The sequence below is a fragment of the Mchenga conophoros genome, linkage group LG16 (genome assembly GCF_057382185.1).
Source record: "Mchenga conophoros isolate Kocher_MC1m ecotype Shallow Benthic linkage group LG16, M_conophoros_male_GT1.1, whole genome shotgun sequence".
Lineage (NCBI taxonomy): Eukaryota > Metazoa > Chordata > Actinopteri > Cichliformes > Cichlidae > Mchenga > Mchenga conophoros.
Genome location: NC_140541.1, coordinates 38,619,493 through 38,636,177, shown reverse-complemented (window position 1 = coordinate 38,636,177; position 16,685 = coordinate 38,619,493). Strand labels below are relative to the sequence as shown.

At 44.4% G+C, this 16,685-nt stretch overlaps 2 protein-coding genes across 5 annotated transcripts; both read left to right on the top strand.

Annotated features, from left to right (window-relative positions):
• Positions 1 to 4,814: 4,814 nt before the first annotated feature.
• Positions 4,815 to 9,203, top strand: LOC146557305 (T-lymphocyte activation antigen CD80-like). Of its 3 annotated transcripts, none has more exons than XR_014888933.1 (5): positions 4,815 to 5,115; positions 5,323 to 5,700; positions 6,655 to 6,948; positions 8,343 to 8,648; positions 8,814 to 9,203. XR_014888933.1 is itself a non-coding variant. In XM_085249299.1 (5 exons), exons 1-4 carry the CDS (start codon positions 5,064 to 5,066, stop codon positions 8,640 to 8,642), a joined length of 807 nt encoding a protein of 268 aa, XP_085105425.1. In that variant the 5' UTR covers positions 4,815 to 5,063; the 3' UTR covers positions 8,643 to 8,648; positions 8,814 to 9,203. The 3 variants fall into 3 exon arrangements, 2 of the variants coding, with proteins under 2 accessions (XP_085105425.1, XP_085105424.1); XM_085249299.1 differs by having other exon boundaries at positions 8,560 to 8,648; XM_085249298.1 differs by having other exon boundaries at positions 8,557 to 8,648.
• A 3,465-nt stretch (positions 9,204 to 12,668) lies between these two features.
• LOC146557304 (granzyme B-like) lies at positions 12,669 to 14,837 on the top strand. Of its 2 annotated transcripts, none has more exons than XM_085249114.1 (5): positions 12,669 to 13,274; positions 13,410 to 13,554; positions 13,729 to 13,876; positions 14,049 to 14,303; positions 14,400 to 14,837. In XM_085249114.1, exons 1-5 carry the CDS (start codon positions 13,229 to 13,231, stop codon positions 14,550 to 14,552), a joined length of 747 nt encoding a protein of 248 aa, XP_085105240.1. In that variant the 5' UTR covers positions 12,669 to 13,228; the 3' UTR covers positions 14,553 to 14,837. The 2 variants fall into 2 exon arrangements, with proteins under 2 accessions (XP_085105240.1, XP_085105241.1); XM_085249115.1 differs by having other exon boundaries at positions 13,213 to 13,274; positions 13,410 to 13,550.
• The last annotated feature ends 1,848 nt before the right edge of the window (positions 14,838 to 16,685 follow it).

Here is a 16,685-nt window from a genome sequence, read left to right as displayed (position 1 = left end):
TCTTTTTTGGTTGTTTTTTTGTTTTTTTTGTTTTGTTTTGTTTTGTTGTTTTTCCATAACTTGTGTATCTGCAAATATACACATTCTGTATTTTTCATATGAAAGAAACTATACTGTGGTGGGGCTTGCTAATTTCTTGTTTTGATTTATGTATGTTATGTTTTGTTTTACTTCATATGTTTATGTGTTTCATATGTTGTTTGTTTAATTTAAGAAAAAAAAATTAAATGAATGAGAGGTAAAACTTGAGGGGGTAGGGACAAATAAGTAAATACTTCAGCCTACTCCTTTTCAAACAAATAATGGAATGATATTTTGTAATGATTGTGAAGGCACATGTTTGAAATGTTTGAAATAAAAATGAACTGAACTGAACTGAACGGACATTAGTCCTGAAGCCACCACGTCAGCAGACCGAGGCATTCGAAATGCCAGCGTACAGGTCCGTACAGGATGGACGTGGAACGCAGCCCAAGCAATAGACCGCAGAGAGGCTGAGGGTTTACCTCAACCTGGCAGAGCTGGCTAAAGATGGGGGGGGAACTATAAATATGGCCCAAAGCCACCAAGAAGGAGATCTCATCATCTCTGAAGTAAATGGAGTTTTTTTCTGCCTGTCCCGTTTGGCTCTTTTGCATCAGAATTTTTGTCTAAAGGCAAAGAAAGATGCCCAACGGATTTACTTTACCAAATGGACCATCCCAGCCCTGCCATATTGGTCTATTTGGTTCACCTTTTATTGTTTATTTTATTTTATTTTCACTTGCTACATACGGGACAGACATGACTGAGGGATAGGAAAGGGAGAAAGAAAGATGAAGGAAAAGAAAAACAGAAAGGAAGAGGGACAGTGAGAAAGGGCACTTAAAAAGAGAAAGAAGAGAAAAAAATCTCCTGGATCACCTGTTGAGAGAGAAAGAAGAGAAAATAAGCAAAAACAACAGAGCAACATACTAAACACAACACCATCAGGTTAATCTAGCTAAGTGTAAACAGCAGTAAATACTAAATATTGAATGTTGTTGTGTAGCAAGCAGGACCGACAGCGCACAATGTGCTTGGAAATAGATTAGATTAGATTAGATTAGATTAGATTAGATTAGATTAGATTAGATTAGATTAGATTAGATGAAACTTTATTAATCCCTCGGGTGGGTTCCTCCGGGAAATTCAGTTTCCAGTAGCAAAGCACCGAAAGAAGTTGCATGTTACAGATACATTAAGGGGAATGAGAGTAAGGATATAAGCATAAATACAAATTGCACAGTGATTATTGCACAGTCAAATATAAGAAAAAAGACAAAACAAAAAACAAATATTGCACAGTGTAGAAAAGCACCTACAACTCAGTTGTTCCTGCCCTCCCTTGTCCCCCTGTTTCTCCTCCCTCTCCCCTCCAGTGAGGCCAATAGAGGTGTAGTTTATGTCTATGAACAGTGAACACCTGTGTGCACACAGGTGTGGATCAGCGCGCTTGTATTCAAAAGGTCATGGTCTGCTAGAGGGTGTGGGGGGGCCACAGCCCCGTCCTCCAGGGTGTGAAGCAGGTATGGAGGAGATCAAAACTCCAGACATCCAGAGGCCCCCAGAACACAAGAGACCAAGGAAGACCAACAGAGGGGCAGCTGCGCCACTGTCCCAGAAAGAGCTGAGGAGAGTCCCAGATGAGGGCTCACTCAGCACCCGCGGAGCAGAAGCCAGGGGGAGTTGCAGTGACGCGCCCGTGAGCTCCGCCGGCAGCCAGCTGTGCCTGAGTGACCGAGCCCCAGGCCGAGAGGCCGGGGGCACCCCACCTCCGAAGTGGCCCGAGCGAGCCCCAGGCTCCAGGCCCCGATAAGCGGCCGCCAAGGAGTGAGCCGGTGTGTACCTGGACGCCCATCCCCAGACACAAAGAACCACCAACGCACCGATGTCTGAGGGCGTCTGCCACTGGCAGGGGGAGTGGTGGTGGGAGATAGACCTCCAAACCTTGGAGGGCCTGAGATGTCCCCAGAGAGGTGGCGTCTGATACCCAACCTGACATATAGACACAGACATACAGGCACACACAGACACAAACATCCATTCCCACCCTCATGCTTTGATAGAAGTAACTAGTAATGTAACTAAGTTACTAATTTAAAGTAACTTACCCAACACAGGGTATAAATAACATGAAAGTATGGATCCATCCTGCATCCTTGTATCAGCAGGATTCTGCAGACACTGTAGTGACGTCGTCTGGACCAGAATCTTGCACGAATGTTTCCAGAACCTCGTTGAATCTGTGACACGAAGAATGAAGTTCTGAAGAAAAAAAGTGTCTCCAACCTGCTGGCAGCAAGGTGTACCTAATAAATTGGTAGGTGGTAGGTGTACAGTCAGTGAAGGTGCAGTTTTCTCTGTGGTGGGGTTGGGTGGACTGTCCCGGGCTCTGTGGGGCCGGGGGGCGCTGCTGCGCTGGGCCCCGGTCTGGATGGGCCTGGGCCCCCTTTCCCTGGCGGGTCGCGGAGTATGGGAGTGCCTACTGGGGTCAGCGGGGGAGCTGGCCCCAGGGAGGGGTCACCTGCCCCTCCCCTCCTCCCCATCTCCAGCTGCCTCCCTCCTCCCGCTCCACCACAACCACCCACACATGCAGGGCCTTGGAGTAGGGGTATGTCACCAGGGTGCAGAGGAGGCTACCCCCCCCCCCCCCCCCCCCCTGTTCCCTTCTGGCTGCCTCTGCCTCAATTTTATCCCACAACTTAGACATTCACATTACTCACACTCTCATTACACATACATATAGGATCTTGGGGGTGGGCACGATACACGGAGTCCAAAGTACCATCAGGGTGTACACCCCACCCCTGGCGTCGTTGCCCACCTCTCAATTTTAAATACACGTAGACATTGAGGGCTAGCAGGAGGGACCATGCGCTTACCTGCTGCTCTCTGGCAGGTAGCTCCATGCCCTCCTGGGTTTTAAATGCACCTTAGAACACACATGCATCAACACTACAATGAGCGGGTGGAGGGAGGTTTGGAGTCTTCTCTCACCCCCGTTCTCTGCGACCTGCTGGAGCGGGAGGGCTAGTAGGAGGAGTTGGCCGTCCGACTGCGGTCTGGAGTGTGGAGCCTTCCTGCTGCTGCGGAGTCGGGGCGGTCTGCCTCCCCCCACCGCAGGGAAAAGGGTAACACCACCTGGGTCTGGGTGCAGTTCCCCCCTCCAGGGGCAAGGGTACCTAGACCCGGTTTGTAGAGTACGCTTGGGGAGTGTGATTGTGTGTACAGCGTCTCTTTATGTCTGTCTCCACGTTGGTTGAGTGTGGAGTGAGTGCATATGAGAGCATGAGGGTGGGAATGGATGTTTGTATCTGTGTGTGCCTGTATGTCTGTGTCTATATGTCAGGTTGGGTGTCAGGCGCCACCTCTCTGGGGACATCTCAGGTCCTCCAAGGTTTGGAGGCCTATCTCCACCTACCACCACTTCCCCTGCCAGTGGCAGACCCCCTCAGGTGTCGGTGCGTTGGTGGTTCTTTGTGTCTGGGGATGGGCGTCCAGGTACACACCGGCTCACTCCTTGGCGGCCGCTTATCGGGGCCTGGAGCCTGGGGCTCGCTCGGGCCACTTCGGAGGTGGGGTGCCCCCGGCCTCTCGGCCTGGGGCTCGGTCACTCAGGCGCAGCTGGCTGCCGGCGGAGCTCACGGGCGCGTCACTGCAACTCCCCCTGGCTTCTGCTCCGCGGCTGCTGAGTGAGCCCTCATCTGGGACTCTCCTCAGCTCTTTCTGGGACAGTGGCGCGGCTGCCCCTCTGTTGGTCTTCCTTGGTCTCTTGTGTTCTGGGGGCCTCTGGATGTCTGGAGTTTTGATCTCCTCCATACCTGCTTCATGCCCTGGGGGACGGGGCTGTGGCCCCCCCACACTCCCTAGCAGATCGTTACATGGAGAAACCTTTGGAATGCAAGCATGCTGATCCACACAGGTGTACACACGGGTGTTCACAGACGCGGACTACAGCTTTCTTGGCTGCTGCCTCAAAGCACATTGTGCTCTGTCTATCTTGCAACCAGCCTGATCAGAGGAGCCAAAGGTAAGAGAGAGACAACCAACTTCAGAATTAAACCACAGCAACAGGAAGCTGTAACGAGTCTCCTCCTATTGGCCATAGTTGGGTTTAACTGCTGGGCAGCAAACGGAGCCTTCTTTATCTTGATGCATGCTCAGTCATCCAGGTAAGTAAATCTCCAAAATTCAGGATGTTTTCAGTGGGAGAAAAGTTTCGTCATCATCAGGTGACGTCTTCAGTCTCAGCTGACTGCAGGTTTCCAATCTTATAACCAGGACATTTGCATAATGACTGAAACCAGCCCACTGAAGGAACAATGGGCTGGGAGGTCTGTTCCTTAATTTTAATTATGCAAATTCTCATGAACATTGATCAACATCCACTGTTTATAAGACTGGGGAAACCTGCAGTCAGCTGAGACTGAAGAAGTCACTTGGATGAGTGACGAAACGTTTCTCCCCCAAAACGCTACGTCCAGGTGAACAGAATCAGGTATCCTCATTGGACCTGCAAACATCTGTGAGTCATGGTCCTGCTTTCCTATTGTATCAAACTGATTTCACATCTGTAACTAGCAGCAGGTGTTTTTTAAAATCAACGAAGTCAGCTAAACGTCCTCAGCAGAGCGGAAGCTGTTTAAAGTGCAGAGCAGAAAGTACTCTCTGAATCTGGTACTCGATGACCCTTTGATGGGTAGGAAGGGCTCAGACAGTCTCCATGTCCTCCAAACAGACGTCATTTCCTATTCAGCAGCTATTTTGCATGTCCCACTTCCTCTGCAAAACAGCTAAAGCACATGAGCTGCACGTGGTCACAGGGTACAGATAGTGCAGATATTAGTTGGTGTCTGTAGGGCTTTAAATGTGTATCATCAGAGCTTTGTTGTGATTTATTTTGAAACTATGAGTCAGCGCTGATGCCACGGGGAAATACCGGAGTCAGAACAGAAAGTATTTCTTGATCTGCACATGAGTTTAGCCTCGTTTGTCGTGTTGGTGTTCACTAACATCCATTTTGCTCGCTGGTCTCTGATAAAATGCTCCCCAAAGTGATTTCTGTATTTGGATTATTTTCCAGTTTCGTGGTTGGTAAGTTACTCCAGTTTAAATGTGTGTGTGTGTGTGTGTGTGTGTGTGTGTGTTGGTGGTAATACACCAACGCTAACTAGCGTCTTTAGCTTTTGGCCTATCTGGAGCTAAACTTAGTCTACAGATGTGAGTGTTTGGTGTTGGAGTGTCGCAGCTTTTGAGGAATCATTCATCTTTAACAGTTTTCTGTCTTCTTTTTAATCTCAGCGGGCGATGCGACTCTCGTGCGTGATGTTAACACCACCATCTCTCACTCGGCAGTCCTCGAATGTAGCATACAGGATAGAGCTATCACGGACTGGAAGAGTCTCCGATTTTATTGGCAAGATGATAGAAATGTGGTTTTGTACTCCTATAATAACGGAAGAAAGGTGGCGGAGCATGTAAACGAGCTCTATCAACACAGAGTCACAGACTTCCCTCAGGACATAGTCAGAGGCAATATCACCATCGTACTCAAAAACCTGACTCTTGACGATAATGGAAGAACATACTCATCATTTGCAGCAGTGCTGGACGACAGCGGGACGACGCGATACCACCTGGAACACACACAAATCTGTGAAATGACTTTGCATGTAGCTGGTGAGAAAGGTTTCTGTTTTCCTCACAAAAATAGGAAAGGCAAGTTAGACCGGCACACACCGGGCTGGCTAGTAACACGTGACATCATCAGCACAGATTATATTTCACCAGTTTAGCTTTTCAACGATGGCCATGTTGAGCTCATGCTGCAGCAAACACTGGGCTGCACGAACTGCAGACCTGAGCATGCTGAATAACTTTTAATTCACAGAGCTGCCTAGCAACAGATGACATCATCAGAGGTCAAACATAGGCAGCTACAGTCAGCACAGATTACATTTAGAGAAAATCTGTAGTTATTATGATTTATGCAGAATGTGGAATTTCCTTTTTGAGGTTTTGCTGTCAATGATTCAATTTAATTTTATTTATACAGAACCAAATCACAACAACAAGGCCTTTATATCGTAAGGTAAAGACTCAACAATAATACAGTAACAACACTAATAGATTTATTTAATGTTTATACCCCCTCAGCCATGAAAGGCTGATGAGGTGTTGAGAGTCCACATCATTGATATTCTGGTTTTACACACTGTCCTATTCTCAGAGGATCAAAAGTTGTTGACATATTTGCATTAGATTTTATTATAATAATTATTTTACCTGATATAACAAAAGCATTTCCCAATATGAGATTAAAAAAATGTCTTAAAATAGGAAAAACCCTTTTTGTTTGCTCTGTAATCCAACATATTACAAACAAATTACTGCAAAATACAAAAACAAACAAAAATAACACAAATTAGCTTAGCTCAGCTTAGCTAACATGCTGTCATGGCTAGCACGCTCATGTTGTTAGCAAACCCAGGACAGCTGTTTCCAGCATGCATGCTAACTGGATGTAGCTTCATATTTAGTGCACAGATACTGGAACGCTTTTCCTTTTCCTGTTTAACGCCCACTACAAAAATCAAAAAAGTGAAGGTGACCTTTGTTCTCCTCTCTCCTCAGTGCCGTACCAGGAGCCCAGGCTGGACGTTAATACAGAGGCTATGTCTGCAGTGTGCAGTCTGCAAGGAGGATTTCCTGCCCCTGACATACAGTGGGTCCTCCTCCATAACAGCTCCCATCAGGCAGTGGAGTCCAGGAACGTCAACACTGAAACGAAGCAGAACGTCCACGATCACCTGTACAGCTCCCGCAGCATCCTGCACATCCCTGCAGGTCGTCACGAGGCCGTGAGCTGTCTCAGCCACAACCCCACCCTGAACAGGACTGTCAAGGTCACCCACTACTTCAACACAGGTACGCTCCACATCGTCCAGTCAGCCGAGGGAAGGTAAACTACAACAGCGCGAAGGGGAGCGCTCTAATAATGATGAAAGTGACACCAACTGACAGTCAAAGAGTCGGTTAGTGGATATACGTCACTTATAATGAAGTGTTTTTAAAATATATGTGAGACATATTTTTAAGATGTGAATCTCAGGTGATGGAACCAAAAATGCCTGAAGATAAAAAAGTTTCTCTGAGCGTATCATCATCTTATTACTGTTATTACTACTACTGATTTATATTTATAATAATTTATGGTTATTATTCTAGCGCTGACGAGTGTACGAATTATGAGAGCTGACAGGAAATATGCTGAGTAACCTCAGACCATCACTATTTTAGTTTGTGCAAACAGGACATGAGGAGCTCATTCACAGCAAACTGACAATCACAGGGTGCAAAGACTACAGCGATGTGCAGCTGTCAGCCGTCAGGCAGTCAGACCTGAACACGCTGAGTAATCGTGGAAGGTTCAGAGCTCTCGAGCTGCTGTTCAGCTGAGAGGAAAATAAATCCTCAGACGTCTGCAGAGAAACATCTGTGCTGGTTTATCATGCATGCAGGTCGTCCTGTGTCCCTGCAGGCCTCCCTACATAACCTGCTCCGTGTTCCATTCTTACAGAACTAAAAACAGCTAAAACACTCAAATTTCAATTACAGAACCATAAACGAGTCCCTCAGTAGTCAGTCAAGCTTTGATTAGATTAGATTAGATTAGATAGAACTTTATTAATCCCTCGGGTGGGTTCCTCTGGGAAATTCGATTTCCAAAAAAGCACAGCACCGACAGAAGTTACAGAGTTACAGAATATTACACACACATATATATATATAAATACAGAGACAATATAAATAAAATATACGAAGGGGATAAATAGAATAAATAGGAATAAAAAATAAAAATACAAGTGAATTGCACATTTCCAGTATTGAGGTCTATTGCACTGTTTGATTGATTGATTGATTGAATCTTTATTTTGAACATGTTGAAAAAGTATAAAAAAATAGAATTAACTATTGACTATTTACAAAAGAAAAAGGTATTGCACAAAAGGTATTGCACAGTGAGGTGAAGAGGCACTACAGCTTAGTTGTTCCCCCCTCCTTTGTCCTCCTGTTTCCCCTCCCTCTCCCCTCCAGAGAGGAGTTAAACAGTCTGATGGCGTGTGGGACAAAGGAGTTTTTAAGTCTGTTAGTTCTTGTCTTTGGGAGAAGCAACCTGTCACTGAACAGACTCTTCTGGTTGTTAATGGCCGTGTGCAGAGGATGCCCAGCATTGTCCATAATGTGCAGGACCAGTGTCGCTTTTGCCATTTGATTATGTTCTTTTTGTATCTGTAGCGATCATTCATGTCTTATTTCAGACTGACGTAGGCGACACAACCATGAAACATGTTTCTGCAGAAGAAGTTTCAAAGTCAAAGTTCAACCTGAGTCAGAGTTCACCGTACACTGAGCATCCCTCTGACTCAGAGACATTTACTCAGCCCTGTAACTCTGGCTGATCGTCGGGGGAACTCAGAAACTTGCCCTAGGATGCTCTGGTATGAGGCTGACTGTTGGTGTCTCGGTGTTCAGCAGGTGCAGCAGCGAGGAGCTCACCTGCAGCCCTAACTGTATATCTGATAGCAGCTGCTGTGGTTCTTCTAACAGCTGTGCAGTGAGCAAAGGTGAGCATGAACTATTTACTTTTTACTATCTAACATGTGAAAGAGGTCGAGCATGTTAAACGCAGACACACACACAGATGTGTGGTTTTCCCATGATGCATGTGTAACATGAACATGAAGGAAACAGCTGATGTGCTTACAGCTGCAATCATCTGTGTGTTTCAGCCACCCGAGGTAGAGCGATGCAGCGTTTCGGTGGTGGAGGGGTGAAACCGTGTGCCATGGAGACACTTCAGCGTGTTGTATGTTGCACCTTATCTGTGCGTGATATTGACGGTGCGCACACTCTGAATCTGGGTTTCATGGGTCCTGCTGGGTGGCACTAAGCTGGTGCTTAAAACAAAACTTGAAGCTATATCTGCTCAGGCTGGAGTATTAAACCCACCACAGTGTGAAACACAGCAGTTACTGGACCATCAAACGTCATGCTGGGCGCCTGTTTAACTGAATGTTATGTCCACGTGCTGTTATGTCTTTAGAAGTGTTATTTAAAATAAATCAAAGAGTTATTTAGATGAAAATGAGGCTGTGTGTGTGAATCTGCCACATCTACATGTTGTGGTGAAGTGTTCGTCTTAATGTGTCTTTTTAAATAAAACACAAAAGTAAAGACGGGTTCTACTGAAAAATGCTAAAAAAAAATATTCCTGCTGCAGCTGCTGAGCTCATTTCAAACAGTTTGAACTTTAAATTTTTTATATCTCAAATATAATCTGATATAATCACACACACACATCTGTGTGTATTATTAACCTAAATCAGATGAAATGTGTGCAGCATGAGGGACAAATATTCTGGAAACATGACTTCCTGTGTCGACCACCAGGCCCGTGTTAAACACAGGTTACAGCGTTACGTGAAAAAACTGTATAATACAGCGAGAGACACAAGCAAGCACAGCGAACCAACCAAACAATTAATCCTCCTGACAACTTTGCTGGCTTTGCTGCCAGGCGGACTTACTATATCTGTTAAGGAAGAGTTTACCGCAACTCTGGGCAGAGAGGCTCCCAGGAGCATCTCAGCAGGGCCAAGTTTATTTAGCCCCGTGTTTGGACTTGTCACTGTTGGCCATAACACAATCAAAGGTTACTTATTGATCCTAATCACTACATTTCAGACAGTACTGATCACACATGCTCATACAACAAGTGTCACTGTTGGGTCTGTGCTTCCACAGGCTTCGCTGGTTTAGAAACTTCTTCCTGTTAACGAAGCAAGACGAACAGCAATCGATCGGTTTTACTTGCTATAGCAAAGGGAGCCGGACAGCAGCAGTCCTCTGCCCTGGTGTCAAACGAGTCCAAAGAATCTGCTTCCCCTCACACAGTTTACACAAACACCCATTGTAAAAAACCCCTATGGTGTCAGGCACTAGGTGTGTGTGTGTGTGTGTGTGTGTGTGTGTATTCATATGCACGTGAGTGTGTGTGTGTGTGTGTGTGTTTGGGGTGTGTTTGTGTGACCTGCTCACCAAAAGGGTCATAAAGGCAGGAAGTTTGCTAAACAAGAAAACAGAACCCTCACATAGGATGTGCCTGTAATAAAACACTGCAGCCTCCCCCACGTTCAACAGGCTGGGGAGGGGTCAGAAACAAAGGAATGTCTTTGATCCTACAGTTTGAACCAAGACTTACACATTTAAGTAACACAATGACAACATTTAACAATTTCAACCTAACAGTCACAAACTTCATTAATATAATTGTGGATCATATTTGACCTAAATGTTTGGGTCTTGTGATTTTAAGCATGCAGCTTCCATTATAAACACTCCAGTGCAGGTGTATATATAGTATATACATGTACACATCCCCATATGTATATATAGTATGTATGTGCGTATAGGTCCAGTGTAAATAAAAACCAGTTTATCTGCTTCTGCTCCCAGCTCTAACATGTACATAACAAATACACAGTACATATAGTTACAGTTATAGAAGTTACAGCACATATAAACATACCTGTTTATTTCATAATCAGATGAAAGCAGGGACCTCACAGCACAAGCATTACTCACAGCCTGTTGTAAGATCGTGGTGTACATTGTTATTAGGGGTGCAACGATACACAAAATTCACGGTTCGGTACTTTGGTGTCACGGTTCAATATTTTTTCGATACAAAAAAATGTTCATGCCTTTTTAATTTGTCATTTATTAAAATTATAAATATATATTTTAACTCAAAAGTAGTTTTCAAATTTAATGTTGCTGAAACAACAAAGTAATAAAAAAATAATCTATCTGATGGAGGAATCACTCATCTTTGGAAAAGAGAGTTTATTACAGAGAAATGGCTCTTTCAAAATAAAAGCTATACTATCCGCTTCTTCTGGGCTATATTCTCAGCAGCATATTAAACATATCAGGTCCCCATAAGGAGAATCCTGTGCTAACGGCTGTCTAAATGACTCGGGTAAAGTTTGTAGCATGCTGCTTGTTGTTTTTGTCTGCTTCCACTTGTCTTTGCACTAGGATGCTGTCGGAGTAAATGTGCAGTCATATTCGTTGTGTTCCCACTAGTGCTGTCAGCGTTAATCTGAAATGACGTTAACGCCACAACACGGCAAATCTCCGTTAACAAGCGACCGCGGATTGCCCCGGATCGCCCCGGATTGCGTGGGGCTGGACGGCGTCAACACGTTAACGAGCTAACTGCGCTAACACACTAGCTCCCACCATGTAATTGAGCATTGCGTGGCACATCCAACATACTGTTTTACTTTAGTCCATGACGCGCTTACCTTCAGGGTCATACGTCACATGAAGACCAAAATAGTTCCAAAGACCAGATCTGAATGAGGGTGGGGGAGGTTCAGTTTGCCATGTTGCAACAAGATTAGCTTCTGTCTTGCTAGCTTGCCCTGCGCTCAGTGAATCTGCGCTGGACAGTGCAGCCTAGGCGGAGTAGTCGAACGCAGATCCACTGAGCGCTCAACACAGACAGCATCGTCAGAAGGAAAGTTGATAAAATAGATTAAAAATGTTGTATTGTTCCATACATATGCGTACCGAACCGAAAGCACTGTATCGAACGGTTCAATATCGATACGAATATCGTTGCACCCCTAATTGTTATATATAGTATGTTTTTTATTTTTATTAATAAAAAACATCAAGAAGTCAAACGCAAAAGGAGACCAGACCACGGGACATGTTTAAACGAGGTGGTCAGAAGTTTCTGCACGGATCTAGATTATTTATATCAAAACAGACAGAACGTCATGCTTTCACCCAAAACAACAGATCAAAGCGTCACATCAGCCAGAAGCTCTGCAGAGCAGCCAATCATGACAAAGCAGCTCATTATAAGCTGTAGATTCAAACTGCTCTTCATATTTTTGTCCAGCAGAGGTCAGCAGAGAGGACTGTGTTGGAAAGCTTTGAGTAATGAACCATTTTTCAATAAAAGCTTCACAAAACCTCATAATAGGAACACACAGAACACAGGGAAGCACAAACACGACGCCTGAGTGAGGACAGAGGAAAACTGAGACAATATAAGGACATAAAGGTGAATAGGGAGGGTGGAAGGGATCATATATGACAGCACAATACACGAGGAGGGGCAGTGTAAACAGGAAAGAGAGACGAGACGCAAGGATGCGACACAGGACAGGAAACCTGGGCTGGGAGTAACTTAGAAGGAAAAAACACAACTAAACTAAAAACTACGTACAAAAAACTAAACCATTACAACACAAAGACATCAGAAACACCATAAACTCAACATGCAGACACACCTCACACCTCTACCAGCAACTGCCCAGTTTCACTCACTAACGTCGAGCAAACATTAGAAAAAAACACTCCAGTTTGAATATATCCTGACCAATCAGGTTTGCTGATCACTATTACTTTTCCTTTGGAGCTCACCTGGTTTGTAGCTCTGACAGCGCTCATCTTGGTCCTCGTTGCACCGAGGAGAAAAAGTTAAAATGCAGCCAAAGCTGCACAAACATGAGGTCAAATGATTGATCACTTACATGTTAAACAAGCCTGGAAAGAAAATAGGAAATAGACCTGCAAAGACATCAAGCAATCACCTCTTAGGTCACCAAGCTCAGTAAAATTCTTCAGTAAGTTGTTTCATTTAAAAACTTTAAAGTATACACTAGCTTCTCAGAACTGTAACATTTTATTTGAGCAAGCTTTGGAGTGTGTAAGGCTCATGGTGAGAGGTGTGATCACCTTTGTGTGCACTGTGGTTAACATGACCTACATACACATTTCCATCCAGTTATTTAGCACCACCCAAGTAGCACAAGAGTAGAAAATGTGTGTGTCAGGGGGCATCAGGTAGCATTTCATTCAGTTCAGTCATATTTACATAGTAACAAATCACAACAGCAGTTTCTTCCAGGCTCTTTGTATCATCCTGAAAACAGAAATAATGTTCTGCTGGTAAATGATTGGAGGTGTGTGATGCACCACCACCTGTTACATGCAGCGGTGCAGACAAAGGTGTGATATCCGTGCAGAAACTTCTGACCACAAAGTTTCTGTTGTGGGAGGCGTGTTATAAAAAGAGACGTGTGGAGTGGGGGGGTCACTGCAAGCCTGCAGCGTCTGTCCCACCATGATCTGCTGCATCCTTTACGTCTTTCTGCAAATCTCCCTCACAGGTAAGAAGACTGGCAGAGTTTCAATGACAGGATATTTTAGACCTGCGCTGAAATATAGTTTCCCACTTCTTTAAAGGCCAAAATGAAGAATTTTCTGTGGTCGCTGTTTTGATTTGACCTTTGCTCTCCTGTAAGGGGCTGCTGAGAGCGGCATAGTCGGTGGCAGGGAGGCAAAGCCCCACTCCAGACCGTACATGGTGTCAGTCCAGTATCGGGGAGTACATTCATGTGGAGGGATCCTTATTCAGAGGGACTTTGTTCTGACTGCAGCTCACTGCAAGTACGCTTTTTATATGGTGTATATATATAACTGTTTTTGTCTAACGGTGTTGGAGCGCTGCAACACACTGAGAAGACTGCATGGACCTTCATTTGTGTCGATATTATGATTCACACCATCCGTAGTATCAGTGCGACTGCAGACGCTTCTTTGAACTTTGTGTTTCTTGTTCAGAAATGAGACCTGGGGTTCTTGCACCGTGGTGCTCGGAGCACACGACATCACCAAGAAAGAGAGAACTCAGCAACGCATCGAAGTGGACGAGTATTTCGCTCATCCAGGGTTCACTGGACAATACGAATATGACATCATGTTACTGAAGGTAAAACTAAGAGTGTTTAAAGCTTCATAATAAAATGAATATTTGGGCTAACCTCACTGTGAAGCACTGTTGGCAGTATATCTGTCACGCTGCATTATGCAGTGAGGTAGGAGATATTATTTTAACCTAAAATCAGGAAGTAACTGCTCTCTCAAACACACTGTGTCCACAGTTGAAAAAGAAAGCCAAACTCAGTAAGAACGTGAAGACCATCGGCCTGCCTGAAGGAAAAACATCAGCTAACATGAAATGTGCTGTGGCAGGCTGGGGATGGACTACAGCTCATGACTGTCCCTCAAATGTGTTAAAGGAAGCCACAGAGAACATAGAGGCCATGTCTAACTGTGAAAACATTTGGCAGCAATATTTTAATTCTGATCACATGATTTGCACCAACTTTACCAAAAAGAGTGGAGGCATCTGCCGGGTATGTCACATGTGAAGCAGACTAACTACTGAACGTTTAGTGATGAATAATAACTGCTACTGACTGAGGGAAGTTTTTCTGTTGCCTGTTTTGTAGGGAGACTCTGGTGGACCACTCATCTGCAAGAATAAGCTTCAAGGTGTAACAGCTTACACCTCACCAGAGGACTGCACTGATCTCAGCTACCCCCACGTGTTCACTAAAGTCCGTTTCTTCATCCCCTGGATCAAGGAAACAATGAAAAAATAAAGGATTTTTTTTCAGGCATTAGTTTCAACATGGTTAATGTGAAACGTCTGTATGTTTGAATAAAAAAGAAGAAGTGTCCTGAATGACCGAGAGAAGTGAAACTAAACCAATGTTGTGTTGGTAAAACAAACCAATCATTTGCTTTAACTGTAGTTTTGTCACAGCTGAACTGAGGTGAATTAAACTCGGTTCTCTTGTTAACGACTAAATAATAAAGCTTGAAACATTTTTGGCCTCCCAGAATCTCTTTTTTAAATTGTTTTTTAAAATAAAATAAGTTCAACATTTCAGAGACTCTTGTCACGACTCTTTTTCCCTTTGCTCTGCTCACCACACTTCAGATGGGCGAGCGTGCATGTGCGTCTTTGTGTCGTTTATGTGTGTGTGTGCACGGCCGGGCTTGGTTCTGAGGCTGGCTGAGCCCTGTGGGGTGGGCCCTGTGGGGTGGGCCCTGTGGGGTGGGCCCTGTGGGGCTGAATCAATGGCATCATTGATCTTCGCACAGAATATCAAAGAACCATTAAAAGTGTTCATATTTTTCTTTTTTGTTCTTAAATTAATTGATTTTTAACATGTTGTTTTTTAAATTTTATTTTCTTCTTTATACATTTTTCATCCACATTTTCAGTTTTGTTCAGATTTTGCAGATTTTTCTTTTTCGGGTAGTTTTTACCAGCCGACCATTAAACGTGTTAAAGCTTTGAGTTTGTCAGTGCTGAACAAGGTCAGAGGAAAAGAACAGGAGAACCTGGGATCACACCTCAGATACGGAACAATTCAAAACTGGGAAACATGTGAAAGCAAGCAGACAATAACACACACATGAGAAACTAACAGTGTGGTTGGATAAATGAAAGAAGGTAAGGCCTTCCAGGCCGGGACACACCGACACTAAACTGAATGAAAACAAAACTGTGACACAAACAAAATGGAAAATAGATTTTTAAAAACACAAACCCTAACCAAAAACAAAGATGTGATGACGAGGGATGGATGGAAGAAGGTGGACTAACAAACTGAGGGACACTGTGATTCCAGGGAGGACTGTCTTCAGGTTTTCCAACACTAAATCCAGAATCCTGGAGACAGGAGACAGACAAAGGGCCTATTAGAGGACGCCGGGCCCTCAGGAAGTTGTTGTGGATGTTTATGACATATATACCTATGTGCACCAGACATATACTCACATATACACTATGTAATCATATATACTCGTATCCTCTCTCTGTACATCTGCACTGGAGTGTTTATATAAATGGAACCACACTGATAAGCTTTTAACCTGCATGTTTAAAATCCCAAGATCCACATCTTTAGATCAAATATTATTCACAAGTATGGGCTGGGCTGCAGCTGGGAGCCTCTCTGCTGCCAGCAGGTGGTGAAGCATCCATCTCTACCCCATAAAGTAAACACACTTTGCCTGAGAGTGCACCTGGGACACTTGTTTCCCATCTGCAGTTGCCAAAACTGTGAAAAACCCTTCTTTAACGGGTATAGTAGCCCACCCCTGACAGCGAACCCGACAAAGCTGTCAGGAAGAGGAATTGTTTTCTCTTTGCTGTATGTTTGATCGTTTTCCAGAGTTCTGGTCTTAAAACTGTCAAAAAAGACCCAAATAAATGATTGATGTTGGGAACAGCTCGGAGAGTGATGGATGTGCCAGAAGGTTATGTAACACCAGGGACGGAGATTTAATCAGAACAAAGTGCAAAACTGACAATTGACTGGGGCTCGCTTCACTTTGCTTTTCTGCTATTATTTATCTGTAAATGTATGTTTCTGCTGTTCATGTGCTTTTGTGTATTGAACTCATTTACAAGAATTCTAATCTTTTCCAGAGGATCTTTTTAAATACACTGAAAAAAGTTGGATCACCACATCGTTGGTGGGATAAGGTTATCAGGATGGCTTCAAAATTTGTGACCACAAAGTCTGTTTCTGATTGTTCGGAGACATTCACACCAGTCGTCTGCTGCAGGTCGTTTTGCTGGGCTCTGGAACCTCCTCCTTGATCCTGAGATTGTGCTGAGAGACGCCGTAAACCTGGGAATGGCACGTGTTGATGTGACATCTTGGAGCAGTCGGACCACCCTCTGTAGGGTCCAGGTACCAGCAGTGACACTGACCCCA